Source organism: Brienomyrus brachyistius, chromosome 10 (assembly GCF_023856365.1).
Source record: "Brienomyrus brachyistius isolate T26 chromosome 10, BBRACH_0.4, whole genome shotgun sequence".
NCBI lineage: Eukaryota > Metazoa > Chordata > Actinopteri > Osteoglossiformes > Mormyridae > Brienomyrus > Brienomyrus brachyistius.
Genome location: NC_064542.1, coordinates 28,764,679 through 28,782,396, shown reverse-complemented (window position 1 = coordinate 28,782,396; position 17,718 = coordinate 28,764,679). Strand labels below are relative to the sequence as shown.

The 17,718-nt window shown below is 52.0% G+C and overlaps 1 protein-coding gene across 2 annotated transcripts; it reads left to right on the top strand.

Annotated features, from left to right (window-relative positions):
• Nucleotides 1-1,213: 1,213 nt before the first annotated feature.
• Nucleotides 1,214-10,062, top strand: fbxo38 (F-box protein 38). 2 transcript variants are annotated; one of them, XM_049028945.1, is made up of 21 exons: nucleotides 1,214-1,612; nucleotides 1,933-2,143; nucleotides 2,237-2,370; nucleotides 2,455-2,618; nucleotides 2,753-2,918; nucleotides 2,998-3,273; nucleotides 3,490-3,583; nucleotides 3,683-3,813; nucleotides 4,641-4,811; nucleotides 4,909-5,051; nucleotides 5,127-5,325; nucleotides 5,397-5,519; nucleotides 5,844-5,978; nucleotides 6,833-7,372; nucleotides 7,455-7,555; nucleotides 7,637-7,739; nucleotides 7,839-8,005; nucleotides 8,171-8,316; nucleotides 8,713-8,816; nucleotides 9,372-9,485; nucleotides 9,633-10,062. In XM_049028945.1, the coding sequence occupies exons 2-21, from the start codon at nucleotides 2,007-2,009 to the stop codon at nucleotides 9,809-9,811; spliced, it is 3,327 nt and encodes a 1,108-aa protein (XP_048884902.1). In that variant the 5' UTR covers nucleotides 1,214-1,612; nucleotides 1,933-2,006; the 3' UTR covers nucleotides 9,812-10,062. The 2 variants fall into 2 exon arrangements, with proteins under 2 accessions (XP_048884902.1, XP_048884901.1); XM_049028944.1 differs by having other exon boundaries at nucleotides 5,844-6,020.
• Nucleotides 10,063-17,718: the final 7,656 nt, after the last annotated feature.

The window sequence follows — 17,718 nt, the reverse complement described above, 5'->3', positions numbered from 1 at the left end:
CCCTTCTCTTTGAAGGTCACCTGAGGTCATCCTCTGATGAGGCTCTACCGGATAAGTTGACGGTCACCTCTGGCATTAGAAAGCCGCTTCCTCCCTCTACCTGGCTGGTTTCTGGTCGTTCCCAGTGTCTCCTGCATCACCTTGTTCTTGTGTGCTGCTGTCTTAGAAACTTTGAGTCTCATAGAGTAGCCTTCCGCCAACAGAACCAGGATTAAACCAGGATTTTAAAATGCAGATTTAAAAAAAAATATGGAGTGGTCTCTTAATTTTTTCCAGACTTGTAGGTCTATTCCAAGAGCAGGGACTGGTATCACATTGCCGGATATCTTGATTAGCTGAATAACTTGTTATTTCAATGGACTTCATCCATTCATTTACCATTTACTTGCATTTAACCCAGAATACTTTATCCAGATACTAGATGATACTGGTCCCAAGATCTGTGAATGTAAATAAAAGCAGGATTTCTGACAACAACACAACAATAAAGAAAATAATATTGGTAGCAGGAGTAAATTATATGGCATCTATATCCATACAGATAACAGATAAGGAGAAGTAGCGGAGTTTTGTCTTTTCTCCAGAGAATAATGTAAGGGGGTTGTAATTGTGAATTGCATGCAGTCTAGGCGCCATCTAGTGACTGATGAGTGTAAAAGCAGGAACCCGAATATAATAATGATCACATTTATAACGCGTACATTTTTACGCCTCATGCAATAACCATGATTAATTGTGATATAATCGAAATCACGTATTTGACAAAACTACTCCAACCAATCGTTTCTTCATCTCCACATAACTCTTCATAACGTCAACTTAAGCTCTTATCGGGATACCTCCATCCTCGCAACTTTGATTTTTAACTTCCTTCAAGCAAGGCAGAAGAAATGTATCTTGCAATGGCCTTACTATATTCTAAAAATACGTTTTAAAATCCCGTTTTGATTTGTCACAGCAATTTGCGTCTACGATCTGTTATCTCAAAGTGAAATACATTTATATTACATTTGTATTTTTTTTAAGTTACAAGAGTAATTTTCCAAACTTACAAACAGTACACCATACAGCAACGGAGCACTAATAAACACCACCTGAATGAACTCCTAGTTATTGTTATTGTTACTGTTTGTGTGTGTGTGTGTTATGCGAGAAAGAACCAATGAAAGATCAGCGGTGCTGTAGCCCCGCCTCGGTCATGGGTCATGTGACGTAAGGGGCTGGGAAAGCCGATAGCGGAAGTGCGTCTACGAGCCGCGGCCGGAGCACATCAGGACCCTCAAGTTAGCCTGCGAGCGGCCGGACGGAGCCAGTTCGCGTCCCGGTAGTCAGGACGGGTCGCTGGACGTTGAAGACAGTGTGCCGGAGCTTTTCATTAAAACAGGGGGGATCCCTGGCGGCCCCGGGGATGTAGCTAGTGCTATCTTAGCGGAGCGCCTGTCTGCGCGCAGCGGGGTACAAAGACGAGGTGTCGGGCTGAGCAGCCACGGGACCCCGGCTCTCTGCAACGGGTACAGCCGAGTTTGTGCGTGTGTCTGACCTGGCAGTCATTGTGGTTTGACGCCCTCTTCAGAAAGCGGTGGCCGCAGCTGATGCTGCTGTGAACGGCAAGGTAACGGACCACCGGGGCGGAAGGACCTCTCGGGGTGTGCGGTACCACAGGCTTCGGTACCGGCGGTAGGCCGCGCGTTGCCCACCGGGATCGTGTTGGCTTAAGGTTAGGTCCAAAGTGATAAGCCGCAGTTGCAGACCTAGTGAGACAGCTGCCCTAACTGATGAACGAAGGGATATGTGAAGGGACCGCTCTGTTTAGCGATGCTGCTGCTGCGGATCAGTGTCTAGTCCAGGGGACAGCTGCCAACATTTACCCATGTTTTTGTGAGCCTGGGTTACGCGGTTTGTCACGGTGTCAGTGACATGGTTCTCCCACAGGTGTGTTCGTGCATGCTGGCGTGTGACTGGGTGAAGGGGACTTCAGTTGGCTGCCTCTCTGTGCCTGAGTCGACATGACGGGCCCCAGGAGGAAGTCCACCAAGACGCAGGGAGGTGGTGGTGGCGGCGGAGGGGCGGAGCCTTCCTGGCAGGAGGAGCCAAAGGACTACATGAACGAATTGTCGCACGAAGTGCTCTGCCACGTGTTCCGGTGAGTTCCAGCAACCCAGCACTGGGAAAGGAGGCCCACACCCAGGTGGCCTCATGATGTAGGTATTAATGCCCGTTCCTCCTTCCTGTACAGGTACCTCCCCATGCAGGACATCATGTGTATGGAGTGCCTGTCGCGCAAGCTGCGGGAGGCCGTGACATTGTACCTGCGCGTGGTGAAGGTTGTGGACCTGTGTGCCAGCCGCTGGTGGGAGTACATGCCCTCAGGTAAGAGCGGGCAACAGCCTGGCACCAGTGATACTAGCAGTGAGGCGGGGGGGGCGCATACGTCTGACTGCTCTGTGTCCGCAGGCTTCACAGACTCCAGTTTCCTCATGCTGCTGAAGAAGATGCCGGACCTGGAGCAGCTGTACGGCCTGCACCCCCGCTACCTGGAACGTCGGCGTGTTCGTGGCTACGAGGCTTTCAGCATCCCGGGGGTCCTGGAGGCACTGCAGGCCTGCCCTAACCTGCTGGTGAGCTAGCTTCCAGCACCCTCCAACTGTCAGGGCCACTAGGAACTGGAGCTGCAATATTCCGTTCCGCTGAGAGTGAAGCTGGTTTCTTAAAGCCTCTTTGAAGAGGTGGCTGGGGTGTGTTCCCTCTCCAGGGTGTGGAGACCTCTCACCTGGAGCTGGTGGAGGCCATCTGGAACTACATGCCACATGTTCATATCCTGGGCAAGTTCCGGAATCGCAATGGGGCTTTTCCCATCCCACCGGAGAACAAGCTCACCATCCCGGTGGCAGCCAAGATCCAGACACTGCACCTCGTAGGTAGGTCCCAGAAGCTGCGCCCCTGCGTTCTCTCTCAGCAGACGGGAGACGCTGAAGAATGTGGGCTTCCTGTCTGCAGGCGTGAATGTGCCTGAGATCCCCTGCATCTCCATGCTGAAACACCTCTACCTTAAGTGGGTCCGCCTGACCAAGCCGCAGCCGTTCAAGGACTTCCTGTGCGTGAGCCTGCGCTCCTTCGTGATGAGGAACTGCGCCGGGCCCACCAACTCGCTCAAGTACGTGCCTCTGGTCACGGGCCTGGCCTCAGCTCGCAACCTGGAACAGCTGGAGCTTGTGCGCGTCCCCTTCCTGGGGGGGCTCATCCAACACGTGGTGGAGGACAGCTGGCGGTCAGGTAAGGCACTGGGCGGCCGGGGGTGGGGTGGTGGGCAGCCTTTCTTTAGGACCACCGTGTAGGGCTTCTGGAAATCCAGGTGTGTTAGGAACATTCAACAGGTGCAGAGGGGAATTGGACCTCTCAGCAGAGCCCCGTGGTCCGGGTCCAAGTTAGCGATGCTCGTCTCCAGTGGTATTTATTTGTGTTTTTGTGTTTTTTTTTTTGCTGGTCCAGGGGGCTTCCGTAATTTGCACACCATTGTCTTCGGTGCTTGTAAAAACGCCCTTGAGGTCGACCTAGGTTATTTGATCATCACTGCAGCTCGGAGGTAAGTGGGTCAACGGTCCGTGGCTGCGGTCCACGTGACCCCGAAAGATGTAGCTGGTGGCCGGATGGATGGAACCTTAGTGGTCTCTGGGCTTTTCAGGCTGCATGAGGTCCGCATCCAGCCCTCGCTGACCAAAGACGGCGTCTTCTCCGCCCTGAAGATGGCCCAGTTGGAGTTTCCTCAGTTTGAGACGTTACACCTGGGCTACGTGGACGAGTTCCTGCTTCAGTGTGAGTACAGACTTCCATCTGCTCCTTTACACTTCGTGAAGCTCCTTCCTCCAGTTTTTGGGAAGACGTGAGCTTATCTTGGTGTCCATGTCGACGACCCATCCTGTCAAAGATCATTCATCACGTGCATTTGGGGACAGGGCATCAGAAGAGGCGGCTTCAAAGACCGTTTTGGTAGTGCTGTTAAAATAGCCTCACTTTTTTCCTGGAGTTATTTTAGTGTTAGTGTTATCAGTGTAGCTGCCTTGGTTTGCAGATGGCTGGGTGTATACTAAGCAGGAGCAGTGTGGGCAGCGCGACGTCCAGAATCGGTATCGCACCGTACAGAAATCAGCCAGCAGAAGCAGGGTGTTGGACGCGTGGGCCGGGCGATGGAGGACTCTCCCTCGCCTAGCCGGCAGAGTCTCGGATTTACGGTTGGCTCGAGGTGTTCGGAGCAGCCGAGGACTTCTGAAGGTTATGGCAGAAAGTCCCCTTTGGCATAACCAGGCCCCATATTTTCGTTCTGATGGAGGAGAAGACGGGGCATAAAATTCCTGCAGACAGTGTTTCTCTCCAGTAATGCTGTGACGTTGTTTATTACAGCGTGTGTGCTGTAGTTTGCTGTGAAGCTAATTGCCTATAAAACCGCCCATAGCTGAAAGGACATTTCTCAATGTAAGTCTTCCATGTTGGACATGGTGACTGACCCATGGGTGGTGATGGCATGTTGTGGCTGAGAGTTTGGCCTGTGAACGTTTTTGGATGAAATGCACTAGCTGGTGAGCTGGTGGACCGTTGAGCAGACTGCCACAGAGCCGGTGAGATGTTCCGGGTGCCTTTCACAGGTAAGATGAGTCACTCGGGGCTGGTGAAGTATGGCCTCGCAGACGTGATCGAGAATCCCGGGATCATCACGGACATTGGGATGAAGGCGGTCAATGAGGTCTTCTCTTCCATCAAGCACCTGCTGGTCTATAACTGTCCACACCTCCACAACCCCCACAGCTGGATCACAGGTGACCCTCCCTAGGGGATCTGACAGGGAATTTAACAGGGCAGGATTTAGGGAAGAGCGCACTCTGTTTACTTTGCCCCAACCAATCCCCCACCCAGATCATTCGCGCTGGAGCAGGCTCGTGGACCTGACACTGGTGAGGTGTCACGCCATCCGCTTGGAGTCCTTCAGCCAGTTTGTTGAGATGCTTCCCAGCTTGGAGTTCATCTCGCTGGACCAGATGTTCCGAGAGCCACCCAAGGTAAGCCATAGGGGAGGTGGAATGAGGGGCTCTGGGATTGTCATGTGACCGCCGCGTGACTCGTCTACTCTTCAGGGCTGTGCGCGGGTCGGCCTCAGTGCTGGCACTGGGATCGGGGTCTCCTCGGCACTGGTGAGCAACCAGAATTCAAACAACGAGAATGACAACAATAACAACGCAGATGGCGAGGAGGCGCTGGTGGGCGGCAACGAGCACGGTGGGCACGTCGCCCACGAGGTTGGCCAGGCTCCCCCGCCACAGGACCATGCTCCCAGTACGTTCTCCCCCCACATTTTCCCCTTCAATCTAGACCAGCCAACATCCTGACATACCTTTGCGTTTTAGTGGTCGACATTCAGGCAGACCCGCAGCGGGAGAACATGGAGGTGCAGTCAGTGGCGGGAAGTGCCTCTGAGGGGGGTCAGCCGGGCCCCAGCCAGGCAGGGGGCGTGGACCAGGAGCAGGCAGGTGGGTGTGCCTGGGTGTGGGGGAGGGTCCAAGCCCATGGGATGGCGAAGCAGCTCTCTGTGTCTAGTAATGAAAGCACCGGAAGGTTGCCAATTCATATTTCATGGTCTGCAAAGCAATTTCCGTTTGTGTCGTGGTATTTGCCTCACTTGTAAGTAAAATGATGGTGAAATATGCAGGAAGCTCTGGTTTGGTCTGAGCCAGCTGGCCTGCAGGTTTTAGGGATTAGTTAGGTGCTAGAAGCTGACTGACAGCCACTAATCAAAGCTGTCACCTCTATTTGGGGCTGCTCCCACCCCGATTCCTCCTCCTTTGGGTCCCCAGGCCCCAGCGGGGTCCAGTCGGCAGTGAGACAGCGCCCTGTGATGGTGTCTGACTCGGAGAGCGAGGACGAGGACGACGCAGCAAGGGAGGGTGGGCCGGCCCCACCCTCGGGCACATCGTCTTACTCAGACGTCGGTGAGAAGCTGCCTGAGGCAGAGGACACAGCCAGGCATAGCGGTGTGTGGACAGTTTGAAGCTTGAACCCGGGGGTCGTGCTGCAACTGTCGCGCCCCCCCACCCACGCCATATTCATTACAAGTTATGGTGCTTTTCCACTGGAATCTAGAACCAAGCCGTACCGGGAACTGACAGTTTTCCATTGTGAAGTATGTGACCCAAACCCTTGTCGTAACCACGCTGACGTAGCCCTGCCTACTAGCAGGCCTGTAAACGTGACCACACCACGTGTCACCACAAGTGCATGAAGATACTGGTGTTCCAAGTCAGCATGGATTATCTGAAGGAAAAGGCATATATTATTCATTATTGATAGTATCACACATCGCCATGTATTGATGCATTCCCAAATTAGTAACTTGAAACTAGAAATTTTTCAGCCACCTACTTAAAAAAAAAAAAAACAACAGTGGAACGGCATGGATTCTTAATGCATATTTTTGCAAGTTAATGGTACCATCGGATGCTAGTGGAATTAACACGGTGATTCTCACAGACGTGCTAGTGGAAAGTAGCATGTGGTAAATCATGATGTACGCCGCGTGAAGAGTAAATAAATGTCTCTTCGGATTTACCCCACTGTCACTGTACAAACCTGGCAACGCCTTTACTGATCCGATCCTCCTGCAGTGGAAAACCAAAGCGAACTGGAACCGCACTGTAACTAGTCTCTCTGCGGTACGCCTCCGGTAGGGCCTGTTCCAGTATGCCGGTGGAGAAGCACCATTAGATGCACACATCTCGGTCCAATCGGAAGAGCTGAAAGTATCGCGTCACAACGTGACTTATTGTCCTTGTCTTTTGTCCCCAAGGCAAAGGGAAGGTGCCCCTGCGCCGGAGGGGTCCGCCCCCCCAGGAGCGCAGCTGCGAAAAGGGCTGTCAGGTGACCAGCGAGCAGATCAAGGCGGACATGAAGGCGGCCTCGGACACTGCCGAGCGGGGGGGGCGGGTCACTAGGGATGCAGCGGGGGCCGGCTGCGCCGTGGGAGGCTGCGTCTGCTCCATCCGCTGGAGGGAGGACTCGGCCAATCGTGAGGGGAGGGCGGAGCCTGGGGCGGGGGGCGGCGAGGGAGCCGTCAGGACGCGCTGCACATGCAGCAGGACTCAGGGCGGGGCCAGCGGTGCCAGGGGAGAGGAGCCCGGGCCAGCAGCACCAATCAGGAACTCTAATAGTGAAGCCAGCGCTGATGTGGGCGTGGCAGCGGGTTCCGCGGGCTCTGGTGGCGAGCGATCAGGTGCGCGGAGCATGCAGGGCTCTGTGGGAGACCCCGCCCCCAGGGAAGGATTTCCACGGCGGCCCATGACTCGAGCCCGCAGCCGACTCTCCTCAGTCTCACTGCTGTCCGAGTCAGGTAGGGTCTTCGCGGAGAGATGTTACCCGCTGCCATCTTGTGGGCTTTCTGTGTTATAGACACGAAAATCCCCCCCTTACAGAGCTGGCGAAGGCCAAGCCCCGGGTTGTGGGGAAGAGGAAGCGCACGGCAGACAAGTCCACCAGCACCAGTGACCCGGTGACGGAAGACGACCATGTGCAGGTCGGCCCCGCCCCCCCGGTCGTTTGCTCTGTTTAGCTCCGCCTCTCAGTGCACATGCATGAATCTTCTTCCCTCCCTCAGGTGCTGACTCTGAAGTCTAAGAACCTGGTGGGGATCACGCTCACCAACTGCGGCATCACCGACCTGGTGCTGAAGGAGTGCCCCAAGATGATGTTCGTCCACGGTAAGGTCACAGCCCCCGTTCCAGACGCCGCACGGTCGTCAACACGTGTTGTGACCCCTCCCCCCACATTGTGCCTCCACCCCTCCCCTCCCCCCTCAGCAACACGCTGCCGGGTGCTGAAGCACCTGAAGGTGGAGAATGCGCCCATCGTGAACCGCTTCGACTACGCCCAGTGCAGGAAACTGAACATGGAGCAGGTGCTGGACCAGATTCTCCGCATGCCCCCTGAAAGGAACCGCATCATCTACATGCGGCCCATGCAGCAGGTAGGGGGGGGGGGGGGGGACCACGCCCACCACACACCGCACCTGCCTGCTTCCATCCCATTCGAATCACTCCCACCTGGTCAGCATCTGTCTGTCCTGCTTCCCATTTACCTGCCCGTGTCTGGTTCTTGGGAGACCCACCTGACCTGCTCTCTCCGGTCCCAGGTGGATTCCCTGGCCCTGGAGAGGAAGCTGTTCTGTGGACCATACCCATATCACATCTGCATCATCCACGAGTTCAGCAACCCCCCGAATGTGCGGAACAAAGTACGCGTGCGGAGCTGGATGGATACCATCGCCAACATCAGCCAGTGAGTCCCCACCATGACACATGCGGTCATTCGGACACAATGAGGGCAGCGTCACTTCTAAATACATAAATCGGTAATCTTCAGCTCTAATTCCACACCTATAGGTGTTAAGTTTTAAAATGGGGCTGACAGGAGTCTCCGCCCTCCTGCGGGCTTTTTGATCTCCCACCAGATGGCAGCATTTTCCACCAGATATAATTCAGTTCTGCCAGCAGGTGGCACTGTGTGCCAGCGACGTCGAAACGCAGTGGATCCAGTGGGCAGATGTACATCGCGCTCTGCTCAGCGTAACTGAGATTGTTATCGCGGTTCTGCTTTGAATGAGCTGCTTTCCTTCCTGCGTTGGGGGAAAAATCATGCCTTGGGGATGTAAACAAGCTTTCCCTTTTCCTACAGGGAGCTCATCAAGTACGAGTTCTTTCCTGAGGCAACACGTACTGAAGAGGATGTGAAGAAGTATCCTAGCTACCCCTGGGGCCGAGACATCTATACCTTGGAGGGTGAGACTGGGAGCCTTGGCACGCTCCGTTTGGGGACGGTGGCACTTTCCGGTCACGCTGGCCAGTCACTCGGATTCCGTGGGCAACTTTCTAAGGGCGACAAGAAAAAACAGGATCATTTCAGGAACGTGGAGTATCGCTCCGTCTGTCTTATCTGCAGGCATTTAAATCAAACGTGTGGCAGCGAAGCACAGACGGGTTTTCCTGGTCACAGCTGGAGGGTCAGGGGCTGCTGTCTGTGTGTCTGTGTCTGTGTGTGTGTCTGTGTGTGTGTGTCTGTGTGTGTGTCTGTGTGTGTGTGTGTGTGTGTGTGTGTGAATGTAGCCTCCTCTGAGTTCCCAAACCAAAATGGCAGCTTATTCAGTCTGAAGCTTCCTGTTGCGTGAGGTCATGAGAGCAAAGCGTTGCACTTCATACCCCTAGGGACCCAGGCGAGGGCATAGCACCCCTTCCCCAGCTGCTGTCCCATACTCCCCCCCCCCCCCCCCCTGCGTGCTTCTTCCAGCTGCTGTCCACTCTGCCTGCCTCCCCTTACTCGCCATGCCTCCCCTACAGGGCTGGTGGACGGCGCCCCCTATTCCATGATAACGGACTTCCCGTGGCTGCGCTCGCTGCGCACCGCGGAGCCCAATAGCTACGCTCGCTATGACTTCGAGGACGACGAGAGCAGTGAGTGGGGGGGGGTGGGGGTTGGTGTTAGATTGCTGACAGATGATCGTGTGTCTGCATGATCTCTCAGACTGTGTAGCATCTTATGGTGGTTTGTTGATATCCCGAGCGGTCAGAGACACCCCCCCCCCCCCCCGGTCTCCATAGCTACCATCTATGCCCCCCGGAGGAAGGGCCAGCTGTCTGCCGACATCTGCATGGAGACGATCGGGGAGGAGATCTCGGAGCGGCGACAGGCGCGGCGCGGCGTCTTCCAGCGTGTGGTGGCCGTCTTCATCCATTACTGTGATGTGCGTGGGGAGCCTGTGGAGGACGACTACATCTAGGGGGCGCTGCCTGCTGCACCGATGCCTTGTTGCTGTTTACCTGTGTTTACATGAAGGGATAAACTGCCTGACCGTATCCCTGACACTGATGGCCATTTGCCTTTTGCCATTTTTTTTTTTCCGTCCCTCTCTTTCCTTGACTGGCAGAAACCTGCTTCCGCTGTTATCCGCTGTTGGCTGTGGCCCTATGCTGGGGGGGCAGGAGAGTGTTTGGCTACATGGATCTCACATGTTCACACACACACACGCACACACACACACGCACACAAAGGCCGAAGGAAACGCCCTATTAGATATGGTGATATCTGAGTGATGTGCCCTGACCTCCTGTAGCCCCGCCTTCTCGTGTGAGACCCCACCCCGCACACCTCCTGGGCCCTATTGGGCGTGGCACCCTGTCCTGAAAGTGCCCTTACCGCGCTGCTCCTGGCCCCCTCGCCTTTCGACGTTCCCTCCGTGTTCCTGCGTCTCCCCTGACTCCTCGCCTGTCCTCATCCTCAGCGCGGCTCCTGCTTCATCCGCGCTGCTGTTTATTCATCACAAAGGAGCAGAAAAGGGAGAAGCTCACCCTGCTGCACTGTTAGGAACCGTCTCACACACGCATGCACACTCCGCCACCCCAGTGCCCCCCAGTCGCACCTTCTGGTCCTTAGCCGGTCCATCGCGGTTGCCGCTCCACCTGCCTGATGTGGATGGTGCCTCTGTGTTGGTGTTCAGGCACTTGCAGGTCAGTCTAGACGTGGGTGCTGTGAACAGAGGGTGTATGTGGGCTGTGAGACGAGCCCCCCCCCCCCCCCAATCAGTCAGTCTGTTTTTCTGGCTTCCGGTGCTGGACCATCCTCATGCCACCCGGTTTCACACTGTTACCTGAGCTGGACTTGTGGACTCCTTTCCTGAAGGTGTTCTGTGAACAGTCGGAGGAAGATGGCGTGAAGATGACCTCTATCTGTGTGTGAGTGGTTCCTGTCTTCTGCTCATTTAGCCTGGCTACTCTCCTCCATTCCACCTGCTTTAATGAGCCCCGCATTTACTCAGGAGCTTACCGGCATCCTGGAACCTGCAGCCGCAGCCATGAAGTGGGCTCACGCTACAGCCCAGCATGGCACTAGCCTGTGGACACTACGATGTACAGATATACTCTATTTAAAGGATCTTCTGAGATTTGTTTTATAGGTTTATATATATATAAAAAACTATTTCACATAATAAAAGTGAGAAGCTGTATGAGTTCTTTTGTGTTGGTCATTTTTCTGTGTGCCTTCGGGAGGGACTTGGGTGGGGGTTTTTTTGGAGGGTGGGCGGGACATGGCTGGGGTGTAGAAGGACACCACCTGGTCCGATTCAGAATATTTAGTTTATTTTTGTATAGCACATTTCACAGCATTACATTGTCTCTAAGTGCTTTACATTATTCCTGCCCAAAGCCCCCAGTGAGCAAGCCAGAGGTGACAGTGGCAAGGAAAAACTCCCTAGAAGGAAGAAACCTTGGGAGCAACCAGAGGCGAAGGGGCAGCCCAGCCTCCAGGGGGCGACAGAGGAAGTCTAGAATAACAAAGTCCTAATTTATAAAGCAAAATTGTGTGCAGTTCAGGTACGAATGTGGAAGGTCCAGCCGATGTCGGGGCAGGAAAGTGAAGAAGTTGCTTCCTTGGTGCTGCGGTCCGACGGCAAATGGGAGGACGGCGGGCGTGCAGTCAGGCAAGGATCTGCCCGCCCTCGGGAGAATCGAACAATGCGTTAGTAACACTGTGACGAATGGTTGAAATTACAAGAGGTATTCTGTAGTGCGGGATGGAGATGAGGAGGCTCTATTCTAGGCCCTGCCAGGTAGCCAGCACCTTGAGAGCAAAGCTATACGGATCCAGTAAGCTGCTAATATACTCTGGTGATAGACCATTCAGTACCTTATAGCTAAGCAGTAGCACCTTGTAGTCGATATGAGACCTAACCAGAAGCCAATGAAGTGAACCAAGTATGGGACTGAGATGTGCACATTTCCTAGTCCTTGTTAGGACTCTTGCTGTAGCATGCTATGCTATGCTATGCTATGCTAGCACCAACTGGAGTGTAAAGATGTATTGGTGAACATAACCAGTTGGGTATATGCAATACATAGATCTGACACTGCTCTGTGGCTGGGCCCACACTACTGCAGTTGGCATCAATTGGGGAAATGCTTCCCCAGCCCCTCAGGGGGATTTGAATTCTCTGCATGTATGCTTCCCTCCAACAGTCTCAATGGAATGGAATACCAGACATGGTTCGGTCTGGCTTGGTCATCAGGGCCTGGTTTGTTGCCACTTCATTCTGTACCCCCATCGCTGGGGATCTCGCTCTTCTCTGAAGGTGCTGCCTTGACTGCTTCAGAGGAGGAGGATACCCTTTGGCCGTATCCAAGCGTGTGCTTTTCTTTGGTGGCATGGTGACGCACGAAGCCTGCAGCCTGTCGGCGTGTTTACACCATCCCTCAGCGGCACCGCTCGTCTCCAGGGAAGGTTTACAGCTGCCTGTCAGCCAGCACCGTCTGAACAGGAAGGGGATGTGATTTGTGGTGGTGGGGAGGTGGGCTGGGCTGCTCTTTGTTAGTGAAGTTTGTTGAACCTGCAGCTCGTCTCGCAGATCGAGGTGCCAAGACCTGCGAGACGGCGGCGGAGGCAGCCCCGTGTCGCCGTTAGTTACTGCGTGTTTTCCGATTCTGTGTCGTAAAGCTCTGCGAAGTTTTAGCCTGAGGCTCTCCAAGGATGTCAGGATCTCCTGTGCGACTGAGACACTAAATATATGTCCTTTGTCCATCTTAAATTTCAGATGGATTAGTCACCTTAATATCTACCTGGTAGAAGTGGGTGACTCATTCGGCAAAACTGAGCTGTTTCAGATAAACATTTTCAAAACTAAACAGGAGTATCTAAGTCTACAGGTTGAGTTAAAAAAAAAACATTAGACTCTCTAAGAGAATGTAGAAAGAAAAATTGCTTTGGAGGAGGATGACAATAAAAGTTTCTTCCAATATTTGAACTCCAAAAGAGCTATAAAAGTTGAAATCACTAATTTGCAGGATAGTAAAGGCCTTATAATTGAAAGTGAAATTGATATAGTAAATGAGTTTAATGATGATTTTACACGGGTGTTCACAGTAGAGAACATGAGTAACTTACCACCATTTAGTACAATATCAGCATCGTCTTTGACCAATATATGTATAACTGAGGCTGATGTGGTACTAAGCCTAACTAAGCTGAAAATAAATAAATCACAGCGGCCTGATGGCATCTTGCCTACAGTTTTAAAAGAGATGAGGGATATTATTAGCCAACCTTTAGCTTTAATATTCCAGAAATCCTTATCTGCTGGTGTGGTACCTTCTGACTGGAAGTATGCTAATATAACACCCATATTCAAAAAAGGGGATAGAAGTAATCCAGCAAACTATAGGCCAATCAGTTTAACTAGCATTACTGGGAAAATAATGGAAGCTATAATCCAAGTGAAAATGGTAGATTACCTGGATTCAAATAACATTCTGAGGGATAGCCAACATGGATTTAGGAGCGGTAGATCCCGTTTAACTCTAACTTGAGTTCTTTGAGGAAGCTAAAAGAGAAATTGATCACAAAAAGGCCTACGATGTGATCTACTCAGATTTCCAGAAGGCCTTTGATGTTGTCTCTCCCCCACAAACGGCTCTTGCTTAAGCTCAAAGCTGCAGGGATTTTAGGAACTGTATCAGCTTGGATTGAAAACTGGTTAACAGACAGGAAGCAGCGAGTAGCTGTTAGAGGCACAATGTCACAGGGGGCCTGCGTTCATCCATTAAGGCAGTTCTGATGGCAAAAGTGGGTCCAACCCGGTATTAGCAAGGTGTACCTAATAAAGTGGCCGGTGAGTGTATAATTCCTTGGTAAGACCCCACCTAGAATATTGTATGCAGGTTTGGTCACCATACCTTTAGAAGGACATAGAAAGGGTGCAATGTAGGGCTACGAGAATGATTCCTGGTCTTAGAGGCATGTCTGGTCTTAGAGGCACGAGGAGAGGTTAACTGAGCTGAATCTGTTCAGCCTCAAGCAAAGGAGATTAAGGGGGGACGTGATCCAAGTATATAAGATTCGAACAGGTCTGGATGCTGTTCAGTCAGATGGCTACTTTAATATTAGTTTAAATATTAAACATCATGGCCATAAGTGGAAATTAGCAGGAGAACATTTTAAAATGAATTTGAGGAAGCACTTCTTTACACAGCGTGTAGTCAGAGTATGGAATAGTTTTCCTGTTAGTGTAGCGCAAGCTAAAACACTTGGTTCTTTTAAATCAGATAAGATTTTAACATCACTGAGCTATTAGTTAAGTTCTCCCTAAACGAGCTCGATGGGCCGAACGGCCTCCTCTCGTTTGTAAATCTCTTATGTTCTTATGTAACGTCGCACTTTAATGAATTCAAAACACTTTAATGAAATAGGACGAGTTTGATGAATCCTTCTGCCCACTTAATGATATTTTAAGACTTTAAAATATTAAATAATGTCAACATTAAATGATTAATGATTAATTAATCTCTGACTGATTATCCATGCCTTGCCACTCTTTCAGTTGGTCTTTCATTATGCACTCAGGGTAACGGGAGCATGACATGGCTTTATAAAAACAGAGGTACAAGCTCTGTGGGCCTCTTCTGCCGTCACCACAGAGACCAGCCAGCGCACGTCTGTCAGATGTCCTGCTTTTCCGTGCTTCTGCAGCCAAACGTGCAAACCTGTAGTGACGCCGTGTGGAAGCGCTGCATGCCCCAGCTCATCCTACTGTCAGCCCCCACATGTCTTCTGTCATCCCCCCCCCCCCCCCCCCACCTGGGAATGCGGATATGATCCCACTGACGGCCAGGCCTGCAGGGAGATCGTTTCTAATCAAGCCCCCCATGTCACCACCAGCCTGGTTCACAGACACAGACTCTCCAGCTAGAGATACCTACTGTCCTGTCCCATATTCCATATCGCTGTGCCCCGTTTCAAATCAATATTTTGCGACCCCCATTCCCATATTTCTCCTGATTGAAAGTGGCAGCCCCCACCTCCAGTGCACTGTGCCTCTGCTGATGTTTTTTTTTTTTTGGGGGGGGGGGGGGGTGCTTGGCACACAGTGGGGGCCATGTGTTCATGTCATGCCGAAAACATTCTACTTATTAACAACACAAACACTTTTCTGGGGTCCCACGGGACCCCAGACCAACACATGTAAATAAAATCAGCGGGAAAGATTCAGACAGGATGTGGAAATTCAGGACGACATGTAGCCACGTAACTGGTATCCCCCCCCCCCCCTACCCAGATACCAGCGGCCATCACGTCATTCCTCATTGGGAGAGGGGGGGCAGCGTGTTCTCAAAATGCCCTCATAAAACGGACTAATCTGCTAATTAGCTTTTTATGGAAGCAAGCTGAATATCGGACAGTAAGCTGATCGGCATGCTGCGTTTTGGCGGGTGGGGGGGGGGGGGGCCTGTAGGTGGGATATCGAGGCCCCAGCCTAAGACCTTAGACCAACCTGGCAGCACGTTCAGCTCGTCAGGATTTACAGGGCACGTGTCCCAGTGACTGCAGCACCATGATGATGATGATGATGATGATGATGATGATGATGATGATAATAATAATGTACCTCAGGTTTCTGTGGACCCCCTGCCACCCCTGAATCTGAATCAGACAGATTTGTATTGGACAAGTATGTTAAACAAGATGTCTTGTTGGGTTAAGCCCCAGTTTATAACATATAACCTGTGAGAAAATTTCAAAACAAAATTGCAAAAATGCAAAAGAAATTAAAATCTAAACAAGTATATTTTTATTATACATGTATAGAAAATTCTAATCTCATTAATAAACTAACAACATATCTTGTGAATAAGATTAATTTGGCTGCATTCAGGCATGTTGAATTCTTACTGCACTGGCAGATAATTTTGCCAGTTTTAGGCCATCTGGTCTCAAATCAGTTTATGTTAATTTTTTGCAGTGAACGTACACATGACATTTTAAGCATAGTTGTATACTTGACTGTCTACCTAGACTGGAGATGGAATGAACTTTGAAATAAAAACAGTGATGATAAACGGTGGGTGATGTGAGGGAGACTGAAGTGTTGTTAGCAGGCCAGTGACAATGGGAACTGTCCCCATGCACAGTGCATTCGACGTGTGACACCTCTCATCTGGTTTAGAAAGTACTTTAAATTCACAAAGCACAGACACTGATCAGACTGCCATGACCCCCACCGCCTTCGGGGTCTTTGATAAATTAACAATAAAATTGTATTACAGTGAATTTGTCCCAGCACCAAAGTACTCTCAGAGGAGGTGTGCGTCTCCGAGCGCATCCCTGCTCACGGAAGGCTCATCTAACAGTAATTTATAAGACTGTGGTGTGCAATAATACAGGACGTCGGCCTGCGGCGATAACGTGTGCGATCGCTCGATAGCAGAGGGAACGCCTGACCTCACCATATGAGGGAAAGCCGTACGTAGGAGCCTGAGCCTCCAGCATGGCCACCGGGGGCCCTGTGCCAAGCCGAGAGGCCCCCGGTGTTCGCTCTCTCGCTCGCTCACTCACGCGTTTGAAGGGCCCCGCTTCTGCGGATCTAAACACTGAGGCTTCCCCAAACATTACCTTTTTAAGGCTTTCTCTGCAGGCAGGGAGCTCTGCCCCCCGCCCCACCACTCTCTGCCATGATGAAATGCCCCCCCCCCCCCCCATCTCACCGAGGAGCGACCTGCACTCTTTTCTCCTCCACTGTTGTGTTTTTGCTCAGCCACCACCCCCCACCCCTACACCTCCTCTCTCATCTAAATTTAGCCTCTGCATGGAGGAGTGTCTGGCAGCTCAACTTTGTGTGTGTGTGTGTGTGTGTGGGGAGGTTGCTAGAGAAGTGGCTGGGGTCTGTCGGGAGGGGGGTTGGGGACGTTAATCTCATTGATGTTTCACAGACTCCTGCTCTCTCTCTCTGACCCCCATGTGCAGCTGGAACATTGAGAGGGGAGCAGCGAGATGATCGTACTGGGGGCGCAAGTCCCTCTTTGTCAGGGTGGGTCTCCTCTGAAAAAAGATGCCGGCGTAGTCAGATAGTCGGTGACGCTACACTGGGAATGAGGGGACTTGGGGGAGATGATGCTCCTGCTTCCATCTCCTCTCTTCTTCTGTGAGAATGGAAGCTCAAGCCCCGTCTCCTCTTTCGTAATTGCAGTGTGATTGCAGTGTTTACATCATTGCACTGGGGATTGAGGATATTGAAGGTGCAAGACCACATAGCCATGTTTGCCCTTGGAAGGAAAATTTGGACACGGTGTCCTTAGAGTATGTAAACACTGCAATGAGCCTGGTTTCAGTCCACCGTTAGATGTTCTGGATGACCTCAGACACACACACACACACACACACACTTGCCACCAAAGAATGGCTGATATGAGCACCAAGGAGCTAAAAGACCTGGACCAGGATGTATCTTAGACCTCATAGCGATACAGGGAGTCAGACCCTGAAGACCCACATCCTGTCCATGTGACGGTGACCTTCTGAACGAGTGGTTCCCATTAGCATCCTCGCTGTCCTTTATTCGATTAAACTGAGAGGTCGTGTGAGATCCACGCCACCCCCAGGGCCACTGCAAACCCATGTGGTCTGAAAGAGGAAGCACACAGGTGGTCCCTGACCTCCCAGTGGGAGCTTCTCAGACTCTGTGACCTTCTGAAGGACACGTGATCTGCTTTCTCAGGACCACGGCCTGGAGCTGCTGGCCGTTTGATGGGTCGGGCTGGAACTTGTATAACGTATCCGGTTCTGTCTGCTTTAAAGCCTTCAGGTGGCCCAGATTCACTGCTGAGTCAGACCCTCAGGACCCCCACTTCTGGCTGCGCCCCCCCC

What these genes read in the sequence shown, in the direction of transcription:
- fbxo38 (XM_049028944.1), top strand. Translation starts at nt 2,007, where the DNA reads ATGACGGGCCCCAGGAGGAAGTCCACCAAGACGCAGGGAGGTGGTGGT. An exon ending in CCAGACACTGCACCTCGTAG is followed by an intron (nt 2,919 to 2,997) that starts GTAGGTCCCAGA and finishes TCCTGTCTGCAG; the next exon opens with GCGTGAATGTGCCTGAGATC. An exon ending in CCCCCACAGCTGGATCACAG is followed by an intron (nt 4,812 to 4,908) that starts GTGACCCTCCCT and finishes TCCCCCACCCAG; the next exon opens with ATCATTCGCGCTGGAGCAGG.